General features: G+C 38.8%; 1 protein-coding gene across 2 annotated transcripts in view; it reads left to right on the top strand.

Moving 5' to 3' along the window:
* The first annotated feature begins 5,858 nt into the window (after positions 1–5,858).
* Positions 5,859–25,626, top strand: part of NUDT9 (nudix hydrolase 9) — a 21,772-nt gene continuing 2,004 nt past the window's right edge. The window contains exons 1-7 of one of the 2 annotated variants that reach the window (XM_046657182.1): positions 5,859–6,673; positions 9,341–9,580; positions 12,434–12,529; positions 14,735–14,821; positions 19,519–19,630; positions 21,311–21,457; positions 22,616–22,700. In XM_046657182.1, the coding sequence (XP_046513138.1) occupies positions 9,384–9,580; positions 12,434–12,529; positions 14,735–14,821; positions 19,519–19,630; positions 21,311–21,457; positions 22,616–22,700 (724 nt within the window). In that variant the 5' untranslated portion in view covers positions 5,859–6,673; positions 9,341–9,383. Of the gene's footprint in view, positions 6,947–9,340; positions 9,581–12,433; positions 12,530–14,734; positions 14,822–19,518; positions 19,631–21,310; positions 21,458–22,615; positions 22,701–25,626 lie in introns of both variants that reach the window. The other variant, XM_046657181.1, reaches the window with a different exon arrangement.

The following is a 25,626-nucleotide window of genomic DNA, read 5'->3' as shown; positions in this document are numbered from 1 at the left end:
TTTGTTATTAGTGTATAGAAATGCAACTGATTTTTGTATGTTGATTTTGTATCCTGAAACCTTACTGTACTCATTTATTATTTCTAAAAGTTTTTTGGTGGATTCTTTAGGGTTTTCTGTATATAAAATTACTTTATCTGCAAATAGTGACAGTTTCACTTCTCCCTTTCCAATTTGGATCCCTGTCATTTTTTTTCTTGCCTGATTGCTCTGGCTAAGACTTCCAATACTACGTTAAATAAGAGTGGTGACAGTGGGCATCCTTGTCTGGTTCCTGTTCTTAGAGGGATAGCTTTCAGTTTTTCTCCATTGAGAATGATATTAGATCTGGGTTTGTCATATACGGCCTTTATTATGTTGAGGTATGTTCCTTCTATACCCATTTTATTTAGAGTTTTTATCATAAATGGATGCTATATCTTGTCAAATGTTTTCTCTGCATCTATTGAGATGATCATGTGATTTTTATTCTTCATTTTTTTAATGTGGTGTATCACGTTGATTGATTTGCAGATGTTGAACCATCCCTGCATCCCTGGAATAAATCCCATTTGATCATGATGTATGATCTTTTTAATGTATTGTATTTGATTTGCTAGTATTTTGTTGAGGATTTTTGCATTGATATTCTTCAGTGATATTGGCCTGTAATTATCTTTTTTGTGTGTTGTTGTCGTCTGGTTTGGGTATCAGGATAACGTTGGCTTCGTAGAATGAGTTAGTAAACTTCCTCTCCCCTTCCGTTTTTTGGAAGAGTTTGAGAAGGATAGGTATTAAGTCTTCTTTGAATGTTTGGTAGAATTCATCGGGGAAGCCATCTGGTCCTGGACTTTAATTTGTTGGGAGGTTTTTGATTACTGTTTCAATCTCCTTACTGGTGATTGGTCTATTCAAATTCTCTATTTCTTCTTGATTCAGTTGGAAGGTTGTATGATTCTAAGAATTTATTCATTTCTTCTAGATTATACAATTTTTTTGCTTATAACTTTTTGTAGTATTCTCTTATAATCTTTTGTATTTCTGAGGTGTCTGTTGTAATTTCTCCTTTCATTTCTGATTTTATTTATTTGAGCCTTCTCTCTTCTTTTCTTGGTCATTCCAGCTAAGGGTTTGTCAATTTTCTTTATGTTTTCAAAGAACCAGCTCTTGGTTTCATTGATTTTTTGTATTGTTCTTTAGTCTCTATTTCATTTATTTCTGCTCTGATTTTTATTATTTCCTCTCTTCTGCTGATTTTGGGCTTTGTTTGTTCTTCTTTTTCCAGTTCCTTTAGGTGCACTGTTGGGTTGTTTCTTTGAGATTTTTCTTGTTTGTTGAGGTAGGACTGTATCGCTGTAAACTTCCCAGAGTGATACTTTAAAAATGAAAATCAGATCCAGTCAGTCTCCTGATTAATTCAGTCCAGGTTTCTCCTTGCACTTAGAATAAAATCCAAACTTGTCGGCCTCTTCTGTGAAGTCCTACATGATGTGATCTCTGCCTGCCTCCCTGCTCACAGTTAATCCCTCTCCCATCAGCACGACTATGTCTTCCATAGAAATTAAACACAGAACCTAATTTCTTTGAGACTTATAAACAGTGGAAATAAATGATATCCCTCTGGGACAAATGTGTAAGAAGAGACAAGAAACAAACCTAACAAGATATACTAATCCTATAGAATTGGGAAAATCACTTGAAAATTGTACCTTGAGTGTATTAAATGCTATTTTAATGACATGATAGAGTTAATTCAGCCTCCTTGGGTGACCTAGATACTTGATTTCCCAGGGTCAGTCACTTGGTATTTATGGGGGCCAAGTAGTATGCCCTTGTAAATATGCTGATTTTCAAACAGCAAGAAGGTCTCTGCCATGGAAGGCACAGTCCTGCTCCAGAGGCATAGGGGTTGTGTTCTGTGAACTCCACACAGTGTCCTTATCCACTAAGGATAACCCTTGCCCCGTGCATCTGCAGGGCCATAAGGACAAAGAAGCAGTCTGCAGCACACCCTGGACCTGACATAGAGTGCTCTGTTACTCTGGCCAGACTCAAAACTGGTGGCAGGGGCCAGTCTGGTGGCGCATTGGTTAAGTTCACACGTTCCACTTGGGTGGCCCAGGGTTCGCCAGTTTGGATCCTGGCTGCGGACATGGCGCTGCTTGGCAAGCCATGCTGTGTCCCACATATAAAGTAGAGGAAGATGGGCACGGATGTTAGCTCAGGGCCAGTCTTCCTCCGCAAAAAGAGGAGGGTTGGTGGCAGATGTTAGCTCAGGGCTAATCTTCCTCGGGAAAAAAAAAAAAACCAACAACAAAAAATGAAAACTGGTGACATTCTGAATTAATCAAGTAATGTGTCGAAGGAGTATTCCCAATGGTTATATTTGTGTGGATGCCATCTGCAAACTCCAAAGAGGCCGTGGGGTATTGTCCCTCTTTCTTAGCGGTGGATGGTATAAATTGCAATCTGTACCTGAAATTTTACCACTACCTAGATTCTAAAATTAATGTTTACTATGTCACATCCTTTAAGCCATTTGTCCATTTATCTTTACATTTCAAAAATCTGCTGTCATAAGACCAGCACATACTTATGCTCAGTGTTTAATGTGTTGCAAGTACAATAAAACATAAAAGTTATACACCCATGCACTACTTGAATGTGGATTCCTCAAAGTGACTACCAGTAATTGGTCTATTTTCCCAAATAGACCAGCATATGCAAACAGGAGGGACCTTGTGAATGTGATGTCCCCCATACAAAATCTCTTGGAGTGAGAAGGGAGGGGGACCACTGGGTCTCTGAATGGTCCCAGTGAGTGAGCCCTAGTCTTTGCTTCAGCTTACCTTTAACCAGGACAGGAAAAGCTTGCTGGCATGAAGGAGGAATCTTGCCTGGTTTTTGCTTCAGAGGGAATACTGAGGCCTGTCTCTAGAATTGGCAGACATCTGTATGGGACTGATTTATGCTCAAGGAAGAATACGGCCTAGAGTTCCTTCACCCTGCTAGAGGGACACTGCCATATTCTCTATACAGTCCCAGCTCTTAACATCTAGAGTATGATTTTTCCTTGTGCTAGTATGGCACTTTTAACTTATCCCCTCTTTGGACATTAATGTCCCTCTTTGGACATTAAGTTTCCTAGTAATCCTAGCTACAAAGCTACAAAGGGATTGCCAGCTTTCTGGAATGCTCCACACATAGTCTCGATGAATAGTCCAATGGCTAGGGACCATTGGACTATCAAAGATTTGACTGTTGAAACCTGTGTTGAGACTGGCTAGAGAGGCTGGCCCAGTGGCACAGCAGTAAAGTTTGCATGCTCTGCTTTGGTGGCCTGGGGTTTGCCCGTTTGGATCCCAGGCGCTGACCTAGGCATCACTTCTCAAGCCATGCTGCGGCAGGTGTCCCACATATACAGTAGAGGAAGATGGGCACGGATGTTAGCTCAGGGCCAATCTTCCTCAAAAAAAAAAAAAAAAAGGACCAGCTAGAGACTTAGCCATTGAAGAGATTTGACAAGGGCACAAAGATTCTGAAAGGGGAAGGGGGGGGGGGTCTCTTCAACAGGGAGACTTAAGCCTCCTTTTATTTATAATTTGCCCATTTAATTTGTATTTCCCCAGTGGAATAACTCAAATGGCTAAATCAGTGGCTAGCAGTCTGCTAAATCTCTTTAGCAAGCTTTGGGTAAATATGGAATAGTCAACCATATTCACTTTCTGTACCAGAAGGACTGTGCTTTCAGGAATCTCCTGTACTTAGGAATGCAGCTATCTTGTGTGTATACTCATGATGGCCTAAGTGCCCACTCTAAAAACTTGTGCTGTTTTACATTCTTACCGGTGTTTTGTGTTGACCTTTTTCCGTCCTCCAGTTAACTTTAGATGAAAGTGACCTGTCCGTTTTGATAAATTCGCATTAACTCTTAAAAATAAAGGTATTGCATTTGATATAGAAGATGCCCTACCCAAAGTATTGACAAATGAATAGTACATCTACTCTAACAGGTAGGAGAAATGGAAGGTGGAAAGACAGGGATGGGAATTTACACTTATGGAGGCATGTCCAGATAGCTCTTACGTTACTCCTTGCAGCACTGTTACTGTATGCAGTGGTTTTGATTTGATGTAAACCCTTGTTTCTATGCTCTTTCTCTAGCTATAAATATTGACGAGAGGTTATAAATGGGAACCTTTGGAACTCACCAAAAAGAAGAAAATTACTGACAGAAAATGTGGACACAAAATGTGTTTTGTTTTCCAACTAGCTGTTAAATAAGCTTTGTTTCTTCCGCATAACAACTCCAGCAGAGTATCAGTGAAAACTTTGGAAAATACTTCTTTTCCACTGCAAAGAACATTCTTTGAAATCTCTTTCATGTAAAACATAGCAACATTTGCAACGTTTGTCCTTGAATAACTTTCTTGTCTAATAAAAAACCTGAGTCATCAAGACTTGTTTATTTTTTAAATAAATGTTCTTTTTTTGTGTGTGTGAGTAAGATGGGCCCTGAGCTAACATCTGTTGCCAATCTTCCTTTTTGCTTGAGGAAGATTGGACGTGAGCTAACATGTGTGGCAATCCTCCTCTATTTTGTATGTGGGATGCCGCCACAGCATGGCTTGAAGAGCAATGCGTAGGTTTGTGCCGAGGATCTGAACCCGCAAACCTGGGGCTGCTGAAGCGGAGCGCACAAACTTAACCGCTATGCCACTGGGCCGGCCCTCAAATAAGTATTCTGTTAGAGGATGGTTTGTTGGGTTTTTTGAATGTCCTTGATCATGTCCAGTGCCATCCTGGAATATATCGCATTCAGATCGCATTGAGATTGCATTGATTGATTGCATTGAGAACATGCTTGACGCTTTGTACAGTAGACTCATTTTGATTCTTGGTTCCTGCCTTGCTGATGCAAGCTATATTACAGACTTATGTATTATTCAGCCTCAGATGAACCATGACCCGTGGAGACAGTTGTTACATGGACTATTGCATAGAGAATCGGTTAAGAAGACTCTCAGGGAAACCTGTGCAGGGGCCCCATTCTAATAGTTCCAAATCTCTTTGAATAGCACTATAGCTGCATTAGTAGATTCCCTAAGGAAGGGAGGAGAGAGGGAAGAGCGAACTTGATTTACTGAGCACTTATGCTAGCAGGACTGCATAAAGGTTTTTTCTTTTTCTCCATTTTATGTCTAATTGACTCCTATTGTTCCTTCAGATCTCGTCTCAAGTGGTACTTCTTAAGTGGAGCTTTGCCAGACTTGACCAAATCTCCCTGTCATAAATTCTCAGAGCATCAAGAACCTCCCTCCACAACACAGATCACAGTTGAAACTTGACCTTTATTTGTGTGATTATTTTCACCAATGTCTATCTCCCCAACCAGCCTATAGATTCATGAGGGCAGGACTCCTGGATTTTGCCCATCATGGTACCACAGTGCTTACACACAACAGGTGTTTAATACATATTTATGGAACAAATGCATGGTTAAGAATTTGAGCTTATAGTCCTACAGATCTAAATTCAAATCTTGGTGTAGTAGGCTGAATAATGACCCCAAAGGGTATCAGGTCCTAAACCCTGGAACCTGTAAAGGTAATCAAATATGGAGTCGACTCAAATAATCCATAACCAACCTATAAGTCAAAATTGGGGTCAGTTTATTATGAGTCAGAGTGAGGATTATAACCCAGGAAAGCCTTAGAAGGCGTTCCAGAGAAGCACGGGTTTCAGTACAGTCTTAGATCTCTTCAGAACAAAGAAGATAGATTAAACACACCCAGGATACATTTTCATCAAACTTTCAAAGAGGTATTCAGTTGCAAATTAGCAGGTCAACATGACTGTTATGTCAGGAAAGGGACTAATCTGGGCATCACCAATAGGGTGGAGGAGGGGAAGCATGCATTCTTATTTTAAGAGAGTGCATTCTTTAATTTGATGGTTAAGCAGATGTACAACGTATGTTTGACAGGCCATAAATCAGGCTTTTAGTTCAAGCCCAATCACTTTTGAACTCGAATAGTTAGCCCATATACCTCAATATCCGACACTCTCTCGTCAACCTTGCAGATGTAATCAAGCATCTCCAGCTGGTGAGACGCTACTAGATTATACAGGCAAGCACTAAGCGAAATCACAAGTGTCCTTAGAAGAGAGACTCAGAAGACTGACACAAACCCAAAAGGGGAAGGCAGGGTGACCGTTTGGAGCGCTACAAAGTGCCGCGACCACAAGCCATGGAAGGCCAGCAGCCACCAGAAGCTGGAGGAGGCAAAGAAGGGATTTCTTTCAGTAACCATCTATTATTCAGATATGATTAGGACGCGCGTGGGTCACACCACCGGCTGCCTGTAACGCCTTCCTGCGAAGAACACAGGACAACGAACTTCTCTGCCTTTTCTTTCTTTCCCTGCCTTCCCCTTCCCGGTCTTCTCTTCCTCCTTCCTCTTCCGTTTTCCCGCATTTACCGCCGCCGGCACAGACTCCTCGAGAGGGTACCAGGTCGCAGAATGGTCACGCTAGGCGGCCGGTAGGTGCTGTGCTTTGCGGCCCAGCCGTAAAGCGCCGTCGCGCGCCGGGGACGTCACGGGGCCCGGAGCGCCGGTCCCAGCAGCTGGCGCTGGGGGCGCCGTCGTCACCTGCTGATCTGGTGGCCATCGTCGCCCTGGCGGAAGCGCTGGTCTGTTAGGTCTTCTGGGGGGCTTCTTGGTCTGCGTGCGTTTCTGAGGTCGGGAGGGCGGCCCGGTCCTAGTGCCCGCTAGATCCCGGCCGGAGCTGTGGGGCGGGCGGAGGCGGCGGCCCCAGCAGCAGAGACCGCCGTGCGCGGAGCCGCCCGCGGGGCGCTGATGGCCGGACGCGTCCTGGGGAAGACGTTAGCCACCGTGTCTCTCTCGGTGGCCTTGGCCTACGTGACTGTCAAGTCTTTGCTCTGTCGCAGCCTCCCGGCGTGCAGGTAGTCCTCCTCTGAGGCCGCTTCTTCTCCCGACTGCCGGGGTCGCGTTGGGAGCCAGCTTCCAGGCCGGCGGCTTCCCCTGGCTTTGCTTGCGTCCCGTACGGTTATCGCCATTTACACGCTTGCGAAAAGGCTGCAATGTTTTATTGCGTATTGAGGAAAGCCAGTGGTAGTGATATTTCTCGGTCAGTGATACTGAAATTTACCACCCTCTGTGAGTCACCATTATTGTCGCCAGAGAGATTAAATATCACTTGTTTGGGTCTGGTGTTGTCCCCTTCCATTGTTTTCTCCTTCATACTTAAACGTTATTATTAAAGTTGCTACATGCACATAGTTTAAAAATGTGAGCAGTATAAATGGTGTAAAATGAAAAATATAAGTCGTGATTCCTCTCCTCGACTTCTCAGTGCAGAGAATACATTATTTAATATTTATTATATTATATATTATTACATTGTATATTAAATTATAAAGAGGTAGATGTTTATTATCTACCTCTTTTACTTGATGTGCCAACTCTGGGTAAATTTAGGGATTTATGATGTGGCAAATAATCCACAACCAACCTATAAATCAAAATTGGAGTGAGTTTATTATGAGCCAAAGTGAGGGTTATAACAGGGGAAGGCCTTAGCAGAAGTTCCAGAGAAGCATGAGTTTCAGTACAGTCTTATGTGTTTTTAGAAGGAAGAAGATACATTAAACACACCCAGGATACATTTTCAAAGAGGTATTCAGTTGCAAATTAGCAGGTCGACATGACCATTATGTCAGGAAAGGAACTAATCTGGGCATTACCAACAGGCCTAGCAGGGGAAGTATGCATTGTCTGACTCAAGAGAGATTCCTGACTTTAATGGATAAGCAGATGGACAGTGTATGCTTGATAGACCATAAGTCAGCCTTTCTAGTTCAAGCCGAATCAGTTTTGAACTCGAATAGTTACCCCATATACCTCCATATGTGAAAATCTCTTGTCATGAGGTCTTGTGCTGCCTCATACATTTATTCTCTTCTTGTCTGGTTTTTATTCTCCGAGTCCGTTGTTCACTAAACACGACGTTTTAGATGCCATGCTGGGCACAGAGTAATGAACACATTTTATGAGCTGCCTGCCTCTAGGGGTGGTTTTTCTTTTTTTAAAAAATCCTCTTTGCTTAGCATGTCATGTTTACTTTCAGCACAAGAGAATTTTCGTCTGTTTTTCCCCCATTTTGGTCCTATCCTGACCCCTCCCCCCTCTTTTTTTCTGGAACTCCCATGACAGCTGTTGGAACTTCTGGATAGAACCTCTGTGTCTCTTTTTCTCTCATTTTCCGTTGGTTTGTCTTTTTGTACGATGTTCTTAGAGATTTTCCTCTCATTTACCTTACAGATTACTAATTCAGACCTTAGTCGTGTGTGTTGTTAGTCATCTCTTCTATTAAACTGTGAGGTTTTATTTATTTATTTTTCTTGGTGTGGAAGATTGTTGCTGAGCTGATATCTGTGCCACTCTTCCTCTATTTTGTATGTGGGACACCACCACAGCATGGCTTGATGAGCTGTGTGTAGGTCCACACCCGGGATCTGAACCTGCGAACCCCTGACAGTTGAAGAGGTGCATGCGAACTTAACCGCTGTGCCCCTGGACAGCCCACCCTTTTCACTTTAGATGTCCTAATTTAGGGTCATTAGGAATTTTAATCTTTAGTTTGAGAATAATGAGAAGCCATTTAAGTTTTTAGCTAGGAGGAGACATGAAAAATTTTCATGTACGCTGTGAGGTAAAGGTTAAGTTTCAGTTTTTTGTTTCTGTTTTCTTTTGTGATCCAATTACTTCAGCTCTATGCCTCTTAATTTTACCTTTAGTTTTACTCTACAGTTTACAATTTGTATATTTATCACAATCTGACTTCTAGTAATATTACATTACTTCATGTTGTAAGAACTTTACCACGATTTATTTCTTTTTTTCTGTTCTTTTTCCTTTGTGCTGTTTTTGCCGTACATTTTACACATGTATGTTAGACTATAGACTGTTTTTAAAAATGTATTCCTTCACATAGACTTAAAGTCTTCTTTTACATTTGTTTTTATGGTCGAATTTCCCTAACAAACTTCCTTCCCCAGCTTTTGTGGTAACAAAAGTAAACTGCTGTCCCTTTTTCTCAGCTAAAATAAATTCAGTGAGTAGGTTCCAGTTAGTAAGATTTAGCAATATTTTAGAAATTTTCACATTTGAAAATAATCTCTCACAGTTGTTGGACCTTTTTACTAATATGCATCAAATTTGAGTTTTCTGATTTTTAAGTCTTTGAAAGTAAAAAATATGTTTTTGGGTCTTTGAATTAGGTTCTTTAAGTTATCTATTTTTTGGTATTTATATAAAACATTTTTTTTTTCTCCCAGAAACTCATTTTCATCCTGTGGGTTTCATCTTAACTCCAGCGTCATGTCTGGTTCTAATGGTGCCAAAGAGAATTCCCACCACAAGGCTCGGACATCTCCTTACCCAGGTTCGGAAGTTCAACGCAGCCATGTTCCTAATGAGAAAGTAGCCTGGCTCGTTGAGTGGAAAGACTATAACCCTGTGGAATACACTGCAGTCTCGGTCTTGGCTGGACCTAGCTGGGCAGATCCTCAGATCAGGTGAGCAAATTAGCGGGCATCAGCTGGGTGTAAGACTTTTAGAGAAGGTAGTGCTTGTATTTGTAAGTTGTCATTTTCACAGCTGAAAATTCATTTTTATCTAGTGCGTGACTTTGTTATAACTCACTTTCCACATTTGCTTGAATTCTTGCCAAAGCTAGACAGTCTATGTTCATTTATTTTTGTGGGAGTTTTATGATGTTCCTTCCAGATAGGTAAATCTATTTTGCTACGAAGTTTTTTGTTTTATGAAATGATGAGTGGTGGTATCTGTTTTCATTTGTTCTGTTTGGGTTATCAACAGAACAGCTTTTGTGGTTATTTTCCAACATAGCTGGACTTGTATTTGAAGTAGTGAAAAGATTTTTCAAAAATGTTTTCTGGATTACTAAGAATAGGATGATCATAAAATTAGACCAGTGTGAAAAAATAGAAAACGGATAAAGGAGAGAGAGAAAGAGGAAATGAAAACTTCAAGCAAAAAGGTTTTCACTAAATTCGTAGAAGTGCTGCATTGATGCACATTTTAAATTTATGTTCCTTTTTATAAATATAATGATAGAGGTTTTTTTTAATGTTCTAACTATAAGCTAGGCACTGTACTAAATGTTTTATTAGCATTATTTTATTTTATTCTTATAACTATTCTGGAAGGCAGACAGGGTTTCCTACTTCATAGAAAAACAAAACACAAAAAATGAAAAAACTTTTCTTTTGCGTTTGGTCACAGAACTAGTAGATGGTATAGCTTGGACTTGAATTCAGTCTACTCCAGAATTCATGCTCCTCACCACTCTGCTGAACTCCTACCCTAGTTTTAGAGCAATTTTTTTTTTTTAATTTTCTAAAGATTGGCACCTGAGCTAAATCTGTTGCCTATCTTTCTTTTTTCCTTCTTCTCCCCAAAGCCCCCAAGTACATAGTTGTATATTCTAGTTGTGAGCACCTCTGGTTGTGCCATGTGGGACACCGCCTCAGCATGGCCTCATGAGCAGTGCCATGTCTGTGCCCTGGATCCGAACCAGTGAAACCCTGGGTCGCCGAAGCGGAGTGCACGAACTTAACCACTCAGCATGGGGCCGGCCCCTAGAGCAATTTTACATTTGATTTAATGAGTAAATTTATTGTGAATGATAGTGCTGTCAAGGCATTATTTATTCTGTTAAGGAGAAGGTTTTGTTAGTTGGGTAGATCCAGTATTAGTTCATTAGTAGTTATACTCTATTGTGGTCTTATTCAGTTTCAGTTGATTTTGCCCCACAGTTCCCTTATTTTGTCCAAAGATGTGTTTGTAGCTTTGTAATAGTGCTTGGATTATTAATTAATCTTGAAGCTAACCTGTGGAGAAATTATTGGCTTTAAATGAGTTCCATTTTCCCATTTTAGAGGATGTACATATTTCTACATACACATTATGCACAATTAAAATTAGTGATGTTGATGGGTGCTATATAGTGTAAATAGAGGAAGACTGAATACATTTTCTTAGTTTTCATTCTATTTTTTTTGAGTTGAATTTATATCACTGTCTAAATCAAGCTTTATTAGTAATGTTAATGCTTCAGTTATGATTAGGTTCCTGCTTTTTTTTAATGGTGAATTTCTAAAGTCCCGAGGGCATTGTAACTCTGGTTTTATAATTTCATGATTTTTACCATTTAATTCTTTTTATTTGTGTATTAGATGGTATATTTGTGTATTAGATGGAAGACCGGTCAGAAGTCTTGAGAGAATGTCTGGATCATTCAAGTTGGAAATTCTTCCCAAAACAAAGCACAAATATTTCTATGCTCACTTACTAGAATTAAAGCAAGAAAAAAGGGGAAACTTATGTCGGAACTGACCATGTACTATCCAGTGCTGTACGACTCTTTATTCACTGTCAGTGCAGTTGTGTCAGTGATTTCATAATGGTGAGGTTAGTTTATTTATATCTGTTTTTACAATATATTGAGGTATGACAAATGCAGTAAAATGCACATTTTTAAAGTATGCAGGTGTAGCTCAGTAAAATTTTACATTTATATAGCTCTGTAACTGTCATCTAGTCAAGATGTAGAACATTTTCAGTGTATTATATCTATTGTAATCTACATCAGAGTTATTATGAAGTTTGTGGGGCGAATTTGCTGTTTGTGGGGTGAATTTGCTGTTTTGTGGATTTGCTTTGATTAAAATGTTAATTAGTACACATTTGAAGAAATTAAAATTATTTTGAGACAGAAGAAACATCAAGATATCAGAAGGAATCTTATTTTTGGAATCACATAGGAACCAATAATTGCCAAATTGTGCCCATAGACAATTTCCTTGCTAGTAGTAATATAGAGTTTTTTGTAGCATGTGGAGTAGCTCCAGTTCTTCTGCCATTTGTCCTTCTCAGAGGGCTTATAATACACATCCTTGTGTTGGTTTTTTTTTTTTTTAGATTTTTAAAAAATTTTTCCTTTTTCTCCCAAAACCGCCTGGTACATAGTTGTATATTTTTAGTTGTGGGTCCTTCTAGTTGTGGCATGTGGGCCACCACCTCAGCGTGGCCTGATGAGCGGTGCCATGTCTGCGCCCAGGATTTGAACTAGTGAAACCCTGCACTGCCGAAGCAGAGCACACGAACTTAACCACTTGGCCATGGGGCTGGCCTCACATCCTTGTATTTTAAGGTGTTTTGGTTAACAAATTTCTTTTTCAGAAACTGTTTTGAAGGAGTAAGATGGATTTATAAATGAAAACTAACCCTTAACTATTTAGTTTCAGGGATACTGCTTGTTATAAGTAACAGATTGACTGGCATTATTAAGCCATTGGTAGTATTGAATCATTATTTCTTATTTTGCTTTGGTATTCTCATTGCAGTGAAAGTACCTTTTCTCCCAAGTTTAATGAAAAGGATGGGCATGTTGAGAGAAAGAGCCAGAATGGACTGTATGAGATTGAAAATGGAAGACCTAGGTAGGTACTGGGAGTGGAACATCTTACAATAATGGATCTTCAAAAGTTAGAAAATGTAATTAACATTTATCGAGTACTGGTATGTACCAGACATTGTGCGAAATAATTTATATATGTGATCTAACTAAATCTTCGCAGCAACCCTGTGGGTAGATATTTTTAGTTTCATTTATAGATAAGGAGAGAGAATGTAAGCAGTTTGCATTAAGTGAGTAAATGGCAGAGGCAAGATTTGAATGGGTCTTTTTGTAACTCTACCTTGAAGGTAGACATAATTAATTGAATAAGTTAAAGGATTGAAAATTGTATGTTCTGTAATTATTTATTAAATGAGACAATTCCTTAAAATAAGAATTTATCCAGACACCTGAGTAAAAATAAAAATAACCCAATAATTTAACATTAGGTTTCTTTCTGTACTTCTAAAAGTGATTTCTCTATGCATCTCCAAAATTTTCCATTTTCCTTAAGAAGACATTGTAAAAGTTAGGAAGAAATGTAAAAATTAACGTGCCCCAAGTAAAGCAAAAGAAGGATCACAGATTTGTAATCATGGTTCTCACGTGGTAAAAATGTTGCAATTTATATTCTTAGTTCCTCTGGGACAAGGAAATCATAGTGCTGCTCTCGCCCCAACTTGGGCCTTCCATTTTGCTAAATTCTTTCTTTGGTCATATCTTATTCACTTTTTCTATGTTACTGGATCTCCTTAAGTCAAACTCTTCTCGTATTTGACTTACTCCTTAGGTTCTTTTCTGGGTAAAATATATTAAAAGATATGTACACATATAAAAGGATCGGCAGAAAAGGTGTTGTTTTAGTCAAGATTCTGACTAATGGAAACCAGCTCTAGCTTGCCTGAGCAAAAAGTGAGCCTTATTCTAGGGCCATGGGATTGTCTCAAGGAGCCCAAAGTAGAAATGCAGCTAATTTAGGAGATTGGAAATCCATCAGGACTGTCTCTCTGCTTTACTTTGTGTGTAGCCTTGATTTCTCTTTCTCTGTAAACAACTTTCTCTGCTTCTCAGGCTATAGGATAGTCTATAAGTCTTTTTTCCACGGCTTCTAGCTTACAAGGTATAGGCTTGTTCTCTTAAAAAATTAACACTGTTTCTCTTAATATTGGCTTTGATCATTTGCGTTCAGGGGTGTATGGTTATATGGAATAAAACCTAGTTGCTGGCCACCCTATCCCCCCTCCTGTGAGTTTGAAAAGTAGAATTCTTGTCACCTGGTCAAGTGTTTTGTCTTTGTCTTTCTGTCTTTATTTGTAGGTCTTGCTGAAAAATTTCTGAGTCTAGTACAAAACAATATAAAAATTCATTCAACTTTAGCAATAGCTGCAGGGGAGTCTGGAATAAAAAGAGATGGCTGAAAGAGACATTTTTGCAAGTTGTTTATTTAGTTTCACATGCTGGGAGGATAAAAAATGTTAAATAGGTAAGATTGCAGATTAGGGCATTTTACTGGTACGTAATGGAAGTTGAACATTTAAGGAATATTGACTGGAAGAAAATTAGTCAGCCCTGCCTGTTACTCTGTTTCTCTGACACACTTTAACATTGGGTTGTGGCATTAGGTTAAATAGTAAGTTGGCATTTTTAGAAAACGGTTTTCTTTAATAATTGAGTTTTGGTATACTTGACGTCTTGAAATATTGAATGATACTACTATCTCATTATATGCTGCAAAATACGTATTACTGATAGTAAAGTTTCAGAACCCACTCAGGAAAAATGGACTTTAAAATGTAGCAAAAAATATTTTAATGGGAAGGGTTGCAGGAGATTGGAGTAGGAAAGGAGGGTGGTGAGAGAGAGGAGGGTGGGTGTGCTGATGATGCCTCGTCACTGATGTCGCAGAGGATGATTCTATGCAGGGGCTTCCATCCTCCAGGACTTGAGAGTTCAGGAAGGTTCTAGTTTAAATTTAGAAAACTGAAGTCAGGTGAAAACTGAAACAAATTCTTATATTGTATAACAATTTTGGAAATGAGATCCTCCTCCTAGATCCAGCCCAAAGCTTAAGACTCACAGCAAAGAAAAGTTGAGTAACAGTGCTTCTGGTGCCAGAGATGGGATGGTGCTGCTGGATTCATGTGGAGATATGATTGCCCTCTTAGTGCTCTCACTACCTTTTGTGCCAGGTTAAGTTGGGTTAAAAAAGATGAACACATTCAATTGATTCTATGTTTTTTTCCCCCAGAAATCCTGCAGGACGGACGGGACTGGTTGGCCGGGGTCTTTTGGGACGGTGGGGCCCAAATCATGCTGCAGATCCCATCATAAGCAGGTAATAACTAAAATAAATTTCAGAAGCAAAGAACTAAATTATTGGAAAAATAGACTGTAACCATGTGTTTACATATACATATACATACACACATACATGTATGTATATATGCACATGTATATATGTGTGTGTGTATATATATCTGTATATATATGCACAGCCACATGTATATGCCTCCGCACACCCACGAAATCTGTATTTTAAAGGGACTTTATGTAAGATTATGGTGATGTGATATAAGCTGTAGTACAGATGTGTAAAGCTGTAGTTTTATATTGTATGAGTAGGTTAGGCATTATATAAACAAAATTAGTTCACTAGGTATTTATTGACATCTATTTGTTTTCAGAACTGAGTAGGTGCTTTGGAAGATATAAAAAACTGTAACAATTCTAAGTTTCAGTTCCTGTTGCTGAAGAGCTATGGCTTCATTTGCAAGATGGAAAATATGAAATTAGAAAACATGTCAAAGACACATGAGTGATACAAAATGCTTTAGAAAATTAGAAGATTGGGTGTGGGCATGGTGATGCTGACCCTGGAGCACCCAAGAAAGGCATTATGAAGGAGGTAGACTGTAGGTGAACTTGAAGCTTGGATAGGTGGACAGAGGAGGCCTGAGAAGGCTTGTAATACTGTCCATTTGAGTATCGAGGAACAGTAAAAAGACCAGCTTGGTTGGAACAAAAGATTCTTGTAGGAAAATAGTGGATGATAAATTAAGCTTAAAATTAACTAATTTTTGTGCAATTATATTGTGGAGAATATTAAATCCCAAAGTTTAAGGCATGTGAACGGGAGCCACTGAAGGTTTCAGAAGGGGGGAAAGGCATTCTCTTCCTGAGGCAGACCCCTCTGGTTAGCCAAATCATTCAGAAGGTCCCTTGGCGAGCATGAGTCAGAATATAGAAGGTAGGTGAGTGTAATGTTTAGATGGACTTAGCCATCTCCATAGGAATCATCTTTCCGACACATCTGGAATATTCTGTCATCTTTTTTAATTAAAATGAAAATCTCTTTTTTATTTTTAGGATTTTTTCACTGACCAACTCCCTCTTCACATGTAATTGTCACTTTCCTACTTTAAATAATGCAAATGCCCTCAATATTCTTACATTTTTTAGTTTTGATATTTTGTACGTCTTCCTTTCTTCCAGGAGACTTTGTTTTTCTCTGATCTGAGATTTAATGATAATTTCATAGTTTAACTCTAGGAAAGCAGCTTATTTCCCTTATTTTCAAGTTACTGGAAGAGGCCAACAATCGCCCTGTCTTACTCTCTTGCTTGCCCTTTGAGTTTCCCCGTTAAAAGGGATTTTTACCCCACATCCTACCCCAGTTTTATCTTCCATCCATCCATCCTTCCTTCCTTCCTCCCACCCATCCATACTTCCTTCCTTCTATCCACCCACCGACCCACCCTCCCATCAACCTATCAAACCTACCTCTATCCATCTAAAATTCGTTTAGAAACTTTATGGTTTAAATGAGATGAGAGAGTTAATATATTCTTTAATCAATGTAAGTAAATATTAATGGCAGTATTAGTTACTTTTCAGTTTTGTTGAGGCTGGCTAAAAACAGCAAGGTGTAAAACATTTGAAGCAGGAGTGCCAGTAAGGGGACAAGAAGCAGAAAAGGGAAGCCAGAGACTTGAAAGTTAGCCTCTAAATGGCTTGTCTTTATCTATGGTGGACCAAATAGCAGCTAGGGGTAAATGTGATTGTGTGTTAGGTTGTTTTGAAAAGGTAGACTTTGAGCTTAACTCTGTCATTATATAGATGAGAGCACTGAAGCCTTAGAGGTGGTCAAGGCCATAAAAGAACCCACAGTGGCAGTCTAGCTTTCAGCTGTACTCTTAGGGTGCTGTTCTTTGCTGTCTCAGTAATGCTTGTGTTAAGCGATGAGTCCCTCCATGTAGATGAGTGGCAGTGGAAATGGAAGGAAGAGAAGAATGAAAGATGCTGAAGGAAGAATCACCAGATTAATTGAATCGTTAAAAATATTGCTTTACTCCAGGCACTCTGCTAGGCGCTACTGTTAGTTTTCCCATTTGTTTCTCACAAAACCTCCCAAAGTAGGTATTAACATACTATTTTATAAATCTGAAAATGGAGACTCACTGAGGTTAAGTGGCTTGCCTAAATCTTGTAGATCTGAAATTTGAATCGGGGTATTTGGCTCCAACTATTGAGCTTTCTCTTTTACACCAGTATTTCACTAATGAGTAATTATAAGAATCACCTAGGCACTTTTAAAGCAAAGATCCTTCCTCCTTTTTTTACGAGTACTTCATGATTCAAAATAGTATTGTACAGTGCAGAATTTCACAGATTTTCTTGTTCAGATTCTCCAGGGCAAGTGTTAAATTTTTAGATTCCCAGGTGCCCTTCCTAGAGATTTCCCATGTATGATGGGAAGTTATCTGAAGTTTCTTTAGATTCTTTAAAGTCAAAGTGAGATGGGAAGTGTTAATATATTACTGTGAATAAACTCAGGTCAAAAAGTTGGTGGCATATAATTTTCTTTCCAGTTTTGGTTAAAGGCAGGAAGGTGTGGACCTTCAGAAGTGGGGAGGGGTTATCAATAGTTCATAGGAATATCATTGCTATTTAATAAATGTTATTGAGGTTCATTAATTTAAATGATACATTATTTCTGATATATCAAGAAATTTTGTTTGAAATTTGGTGAAAATGTATTTGGTACTAATAAAGGAACAAGAAACTCCTCTGCTTAAAATCCTTCAATGAGTCCCTTCAGGATAAAACCTGAGACTGTAAACACAATAAGCAAGCTGTTCATCATCTGTCTGGTCCTGCCTTCTTGCCCAGCAGCGTCTCTGTTCTGCTTCTCTTCCCTGTGCTCTGGCTGCGATGGCTGAGCTGCAGGGGCTCTGTGGTGGTCTTTGTTTTCCCAGCTGCTTGCATGTGATGCATCGTAGGTGTCAGTAAATGTTTGTGAGTAACAGAGCCCTCATTTGCTTTCTTATCCTTCCTCTTCTTCAACTAGTGTAAACAGTCTGTTTATTTGGTTTAAGTAAATAGTGCTAGAGTGATTAAGAGCACAGATTCTGGAAACCAGACCGCCTGAGTTCCAATCTTGGTTTACAGCACTTACTAGCTCTGCAGTCTTGGGCAAGTTTTCTACTTCTCTGTGCCTCATTTTCTGCGTCTGTACAGTAAAGACAATAGAATTGTTTGAGGCTTAAATGGATAAATACACTAAAGCACTTAGAACAGCATCAGGTATATGATAAGTACAATATAAATGGCTTTTAAAAATAAGGGTAAAATATGTCTCCTCTCCATTCTCATGGTCTCAGCCTTCAGTCCTGTCCTTGTCGTCTCATATCTGGATCATGGTAACAGTCTTTTTGCCTCTAGTCTTGCCTCCCTCCAAAGCAGCCTCCACAGTTTTGTCAAAGTGAGTGAGCCTTCTAAAACGCAGATTACTTATGGCTTTATCCTATTTAAGAATATTCTCTGGCTCTCTAAGCAGATGAATTTGATGAATTCTTTGCCCGCTTCTCCAGCCTTATACCCCATCTTTCCCTTACTGATGCCCCCACATTGCCAGACGCCACATATATGTTCAGTTTCTTGAACACATTTATTTTATGTTATAACCTTGTTCCTTGCTTGTATTATTCCTCTATCTGGCATCCTTAAAAACAGATGCTATCTTCTTGTACTAATTATTCTTTCCTTTCTATTTACTGTACTCATCAAACTGTCACTCTGTCTTATAATTTATTCATGTACATGTCTAGTTCCACTGCTAGACTATGAGCTTTTTTGGGGCAGAAATTATGGGTTAGATGGGTAGTCAGCCACAGTATAAAGAAATTTGGAAACCCATATCTAAACCAGTGTATTTCGTTGAGTCTCAGTCAGAGTGATGGTTAGGTCACAGGCTTTCTTTTTTGGCTTAGTATTGGACGTTCAAAATCTTTATCTTTGCCTAAGAAACTATTAGAACAGTTCTTAAAATTGGGCAAGGGGAGGTGGGTGTGGAGGCATGGAAGGAAAGGGGAGGTTTATCAGCATCTCTGGGAAAGAGGCGGTGGTTAGAAGAAGTGGATTCTGAAATTAACCTTGCCGTGATACTATAAACAAAAACTACATGCAATTTGATTCAAAATATAAAATTAAACTAAAGGGTAGAGTGAGATTTTTTATCAGAAGAGGGCATAAAGATTGAAAAACACTATTGTTGAGACCAGCTGAACCTGTGTCGTATAATCTGCTTTTCTGATAACACAGTGAACTGTTAAAAGCAAATATAACTGGATCTTTTTTACTACCTGTAATTCTTAAGAAGGATCCTTGGACTTTGTTTTTTCTTTTCTTTTTTTTTTTTTTTAACTTTTACGGCCCTTCCTTTAAATTCTGTTCTGCTTTTAAGCTTTTTTTTGGGTAGCACTTTAAGTGGTAAAAACCATTTCTATCCTAAATTTTTATTATGGAGAATACAATATCTTTTATAGAAATTAGACATTTGTCCTGGTTTGTAACAGTGCTAAATGTAGAATATTTCTAATGCAAAATATTTTTTTGGTGAAACTAGCAGATTTGAGGTAAATTTATATATACTCTATTATAAAGAAAAATACGTGTTTATAACTCTTTCTCAAACTTGAGAGAGAACCTTGGTCTTTGTTCTAGTTTGGTTTGATCTTACATTGCTGTTTATAGGTGGAAAAGGGATAGAAGTGGAAATAAAATCACCCACCCCATTTCTGGGAAAAACATCTTACAATTGGTTGCAATAAAAAGGAAAGACTGTGGAGAATGGGCAATCCCTGGGGTAAGCATTAAAATTAAATCAAATTAATGTTTCAAGTTCTTTTTAGTTGCTTTATTTAATACAAAGTTATTTTGTGTGGATCTTGTCTACTCCGGTTACCTCCGTTCTTCCGCACTCCAATTAGTTGTGCTTTTGTCATTCATCACTGTAATGAAGTGACATTGTTAGTAACAAGTGGAGGAGCAGGGGTCTTGGAATCTGAGTCTAACTCTAAAACCCTTGGGAAAGAACTTGGCCTTTGGAGTTAGACCTGGGCTTGTGTCTTGGCCTTTCCACTTTGAGCTGGGTGATCTGGAGTTCAGACTCTGATCTTTAAAGTAAAGATGCTGTATCTACTTCATAGGATTACTAGAGATAGCATATAAATCACCTAGTCTATAGTAGGTACTCATTAACATTGGGTCCATCTCAGAACTCAACCCCTACTCCAAGCCCAAGGTAAGATTTTTAGCATTTTTTTGTTGTTGAATTCTGATAATTTTAGGCATAATAAAAAAGGTAACTTTTATTACTTACTGTTTCTTGTAGTTTTTAAAATTTCCGTAATATCATCAGGAAGAGTGTACTTTTTGTCAAGTTCGTGTCAGTGGTGTATTTGAAGTGGCTTTTTAAAAATGTGTATTGTGTGCAGCAGAGGGTTTTATATTTTATGCTATATTGTGAAATGGAGATAGTTTGATGAGAGCATGACTTACACTGCTATCTGCAAGAATAGTTTTTTCTTTGTAGGATAAAAGTGGAATGGAAATAAAGATCTCAGCTAACTGTGATGTAAGTTTAGGCTAATTATTATGAGCCAAATAGTCAAACTTTACTCGTGTTGAGTGCAAGAATACAGTAATGATTTTATCATAGGATCTTCTGTTTTCATTGCCATTTGAAATTCTGATCAGTCAGGGAACTGTGGTCACTGATACCATTTTGAGAGTCATTCATCTAATCATCATATTTTGAAACTCAGCTAATATTTTAGAGTTTGAGGATATAACAGAGCAACATAAACAAACATCCCTGTCCTCTTGGTGCTCACGTTCCAGTGGGGGAGACATATAAGATAAATAAGTTATTGTATGTTAAAAGGTAGTAGTATTAAGAAAAAAACTAAAGCAAGGAAGGGGACTAGGGAGTGTTTGAGAGTTTACAGTTTTAGATAGGATGGTTAGAGAAGGTCTCTCTGAGAAGGTGACATTTGAGTAAAGACCTAAAGGAGGTGAATGAGTAAGTACATGGATATTCTTGGGAAAAGTGTCTTGGACAGAAGTAATAGCAGGTGCAAAGGCCCTAAAGTGGGAGTATGTCTGGCACATTCTAGGAGCATTGAGGAGGTCAGTGTGGCTGGAATGGAATGAATAATGGGGAGACTATCAACTTACTGTATTCTTTCTTGCCTCCAGGCGTTTCTTCCCTTAGCCTGAGTTTGGAAAATACCAGGAAATGAATCTGAGTAGCTCAGTTTGCCATAGGCAAACCTTGGACCAATTATTGTGGTAAAATATATGAGGTACCCTGATAGGCTGCTACTAGAAACAAACGGTTTAGAGAAGGGCATGTCACAGAAGAATGTGGATCATGATTATGGGCAGATAGAGCAGTAAATGTCCATTGCATCACTCAGTAAATATTTGTTGAATGAATTAAAGGTTATTACTTTTTTTTTTTTAACAAAAATGTGACTCTTAGGGGATGGTGGATCCAGGAGAGAAGATTAGTGCCGCACTGAAAAGAGAATTTGGTGAGGAAGCTCTCAACTCCTTACAGAAATCCAGTGCTGAAAAGAGAGAATTAGAGGAACAGTTGCAGAAACTCTTCAGCCAGGAACATCTGGTGGTAAGAAATGGTGATTCCTAGGAAGGATTTAGTCCTGTGGATTAATGAAAATGACTTGAAGTTCACCTGGAAATCTGATAGATCATTTTCTGGATAAAGTGAAATATTTGTGTATTTGAAATATGTATTCATGAGAACAACTTAACTCGTGGATTTTCACTGTAAATAGATTTCCACTAAGTTTTATAGCCCAACTTTAGGTCAATTACATCATTTGTTATAATACAGTTTTTCCTCTGAGTTTTTCTTTAGACTAGATGTGAGCTAATGTGACAATTCAGAAGCTATTTTCATATGTGTTGAATACCCATCCAATGGAAAACTTTTTTTATTTGCATGAATTCAGCTCTTTTGAAAGGACATTTTAAGTTATGTTATTCAGAGTTTTTCTGGTTGATAACCATGTAAGTTTCATGTCCATTTTGTCTATATACCCTTTGTGATTAAAAAAAATACCTTATAAGGTATATGTGCACTAATAAAAAGGAAAAGTACGGATTTTCTTTTCTTTTTTGTTGGCTTCTGCTTGGATTGCTTTGTTTTCTTTCTCGAGTTGGGATTTCTTAATTATTTATCTATGTTGTCCAGTTTTTTGGTTATATTTGTGTTAGATGGCTAGATCCAAATCTTTTCATGATTAGTAGCTTGAGTATTAATCTTTACTACCTTTATTTATAGATCTCATGTGTTTAACTAGGAGAATCAACCTTTGTATTTCTGAAACTGTAGTCATAGAAATTATTAAAATGGAAAAATACTTAAATTATAGGGACTTTAAAAAATCTCATGGCCTGAATATGACTATTCTTAATTTCTTAAATTAGAGTCTGAGGTATCAAGGGTTTTGTGAATTTTAAACCTTCCTCAAAAAGTTGTTGAGAATAGTTTCCTGGGGAAATTTAAAACAAGCATATGGAATGCTACGTTAAAGGTTCTATGATAGTTACATTTCTTTTTTTTTTATTGTGGTAAAAAACACATAACATAATTTACCATCCTGACCATTTTTAGGTGTATAGTTAAGTAGTGTTAACTATATGCACATTGTTTTGTAACAGGATATCTATGTGTATGATTCTAATGAAGGTAACATGCTTCTGCTCTATGCATTCCTGTTTCACTCTAGACATTTTTTTATCTGCTTCCTTTTAAAAATAGATATATAAGGGATATGTTGATGATCCTCGGAACACTGATAATGCATGGATGGAGACAGAAGCTGTGAACTACCATGATGAAACAGGTGATTTTACTTATGTTTGTTAAACTGACTGGATTAGAGGATCAGTTAAGTCAAGCAGCCTACTAGGGCACAGTTAAATCTGGACTATTTTAGCATCTTGAGCCCATCAACTACTGATTATAGGATTATATTTATGTGAAACCAAAATTGCTGATATTAGAAGAATACATGGAAGAAAGCCTTCCAAGTTCTACCTGGAACCAATTTCCTTTAATCCATTGGTAGCATATAAAATTAAGGTTGAATTTATGGACTAAAATTATGTGTCTTAAAGTTGTCAAATTGTTTGTATAGTATAAGTCCATTTGTGTAAAACAAAACCAAAGCAACTGGAGATTTGGGTAGGAAATAGGAAATATGGCCATGATTAAGGAAATGGAATTTATATCTTTCTTGCTGTTTGAAATATTTTTATAATAAGTATATCTTATTAAAACACAAGTCAATACCAAAAAAATTTCCAAGTATGAAAGAATTTAAAATGAATGCTTTTTTTAGTCCATGGATTTAAAAATTGGGGGCAGGGAATCAAATCTGTTATTACAAAGAGAGAAGGAAAATTTACTCTCTTAAAAGTTAATTATAGGGGCCAGCCTGGTGGCGCAGTGGTTAAGTTGACACGCTCTGCCCCAGTGGTCCGGGGTTCATCCATTCAGATCCTGGTCGCGGACCTAAGCAGTGCTTATCAAGCCATGCTGTGGCAGGTGTCTCACATACAAAAAATGGAGGAAGATGGGCAAAAAAGAGAAGGCTTGGTGGTGGATGTTAGCGCCGGGCTAATCTTCCTCAAAAAAAAATTAATTATGATCCTTAATTTGTATATTGATGGCTTCTCTTGAAACATATTGCTAAATTGGATGACTTTTAAATATTTTGTTTTCATCTGTAGGGTAATGAAATGAGGGTACCATATAAGAGCACTGAGTATTCTACTTATGGCTCTTTTCTGAGCTGTGTAACCTTGTGCAAATCTCTTGTTCTCCTGGACTTGGTGTTTTCATTTATAAAACGAGCTGGAACTGGAAGATCTGCCACTGTCACATTGTGTGCTTTTGCTTGTTGGACTTGGGGGAAACGCCCAGCACTGACTCAGTTTATTCTATACAAATACTCTAAGCAAGGTATTAGAAGATTTGAGTTCATCCTTCTGGTATTGAGAACTTAGAAGAAATATTTCAGAGGGAGAATTATGCAAATGTACTGTAGAAGCAGGTCTGTATGGCTTAAGTACTGATAAATTTGTTAGCTTTTTATTTTTGGAGTTAAAAACAATGACTCATCATCTAGCAGTTGATTATATAGTTTATGAGTTGTTCAAATCACCGTTTTCACCCTTCCTTTCTCTCTTTAAATTCCAAAAAAATTTCTGGTGTGATAATTCCAAATTCTGCTGTATCTGAGTCTGATTGTGATGCTTGCTTTGTCTCTTCACACTATGCTTTTTACCTTTTAGCATGCCTTGTAGTTTTTTTTGAAAACTGGAAGGAACTGAGGCAAATAGGCCTTTAGTGTGAGGTTTTGTGTTTATCTCACTAGGAGTTAGGCTGTGCTTACTATTTGCTGTAGCTGTAGGTGTCAGAGGCTAAAATTTCCTCTGGTGTCCTTGTTTTCACCTTGTTGTCTTTGAGTTTCCCTAGAGACTTCTTCTTATGTAAGGTCTGAGCTGTGCAGTTCTTTCAGTTGTATTCCCTGCTGGTAGACGGGAGCCCTGTTGATGTGGTGGTAAGTGTGGGGGGAGGGGAATCATAGGAGAAGCTGTGACGAGGTCTTAGTCTTTTAGTGAGGCTGTGTCTCTGGGCTGTGATCTTCACAACTGCTTCTTCACAACACTCCTTAAGTGAGGCAGGAAGGCTAGAGGGAACTGGAGTTGGGAATTTCCCTTCCCCCAGGTTGCTTAGGCCTTGGTAAAATAGTTTTCCCTGAGGGCAGAATGCTCTGGGTGTATTTCAAAATCCTTACTTTTCCCCTTTCCCTGCTGGAAGCAGGTGGAGATTGTTTTTCTCCAGTCTTCACCCTGAGAACTTGGTGGCATTTCTGGAGGTAAAACTCATGAAAATGGGCCCTCCTTCCCACCCCAAGACGGGGCCTCCAGGAGATTTCATCCTCCACCTAGCCCACAGATCAGTGTCCAGAAATTAGTCAATTACCTTTTAAGCGTTTCTCCTGGTTGCTGGCTCCATTGGTGGGCTTCTGTTCCTGCTAAGTTGTGATTCTCTGTCTCTCCAGTTTTTGGGGTGGCAGTGTGCCGTGACCTCAATTCTCTGATGGATCGAAGAAGAGTTGTTGATTTTCAGTTGGTTCAGCTTTTTTCTTTCTTTTTTTTTCCTTAAAGATTTTATTTTTCCTTTTTCTCCCCAAAGCCCCCCAGTACATGGTGGTATATGATGCGGGGTTGGTGAGCCGAGGAGTTGAAAGAAAGATTTCTTCTCTTAAGATCTGGCAGTAGTGCTCTTTTATTTAGAGAATAGTGTGGAATAGCATGGGGACAGGACCCATGGGCAGTCAGAGCTTCTGCTGCCGCTGCTTCTGCTGCCCCCGCTGGCATGGGGACAGGACCCACGGGCAGTCAGAGCTCCTGCTGCTGCTGCCCCGAGTTGAGGGTTAGGACTAAATTTAAGGCATAGGTATGTGAGTCATCTCTTTACAAGACAAAGAATATGTAAAAAAGTTAAAATGGTATCAGTGCCTGTATGGTCTGGCCATTTGGTGGTCCCACAACTTTTAGATAAGAATCAAACCGGATGGAGTAAATGGCAGAAGTCACCGCTTGAATTTTATCCTCGGCTAAAGACAAAGGAGGATTTGTTGGGGGGGGGGGGGTCAGTTACATGAGGTTGCCAGACAGTAACCAACTTAAGTTCTTGCCTCTGGCATTGATTAAGAGCTTCTAGAGATAAGACCATCCCCCCTTCTTCCTGGCACAGAG

The sequence above is a fragment of the Equus quagga genome, chromosome 3 (assembly GCF_021613505.1).
Source record: "Equus quagga isolate Etosha38 chromosome 3, UCLA_HA_Equagga_1.0, whole genome shotgun sequence".
NCBI lineage: Eukaryota > Metazoa > Chordata > Mammalia > Perissodactyla > Equidae > Equus > Equus quagga.
Note: the sequence above shows the minus strand (reverse complement) of the source record. Positions and strands in the feature narration are given on the sequence as shown.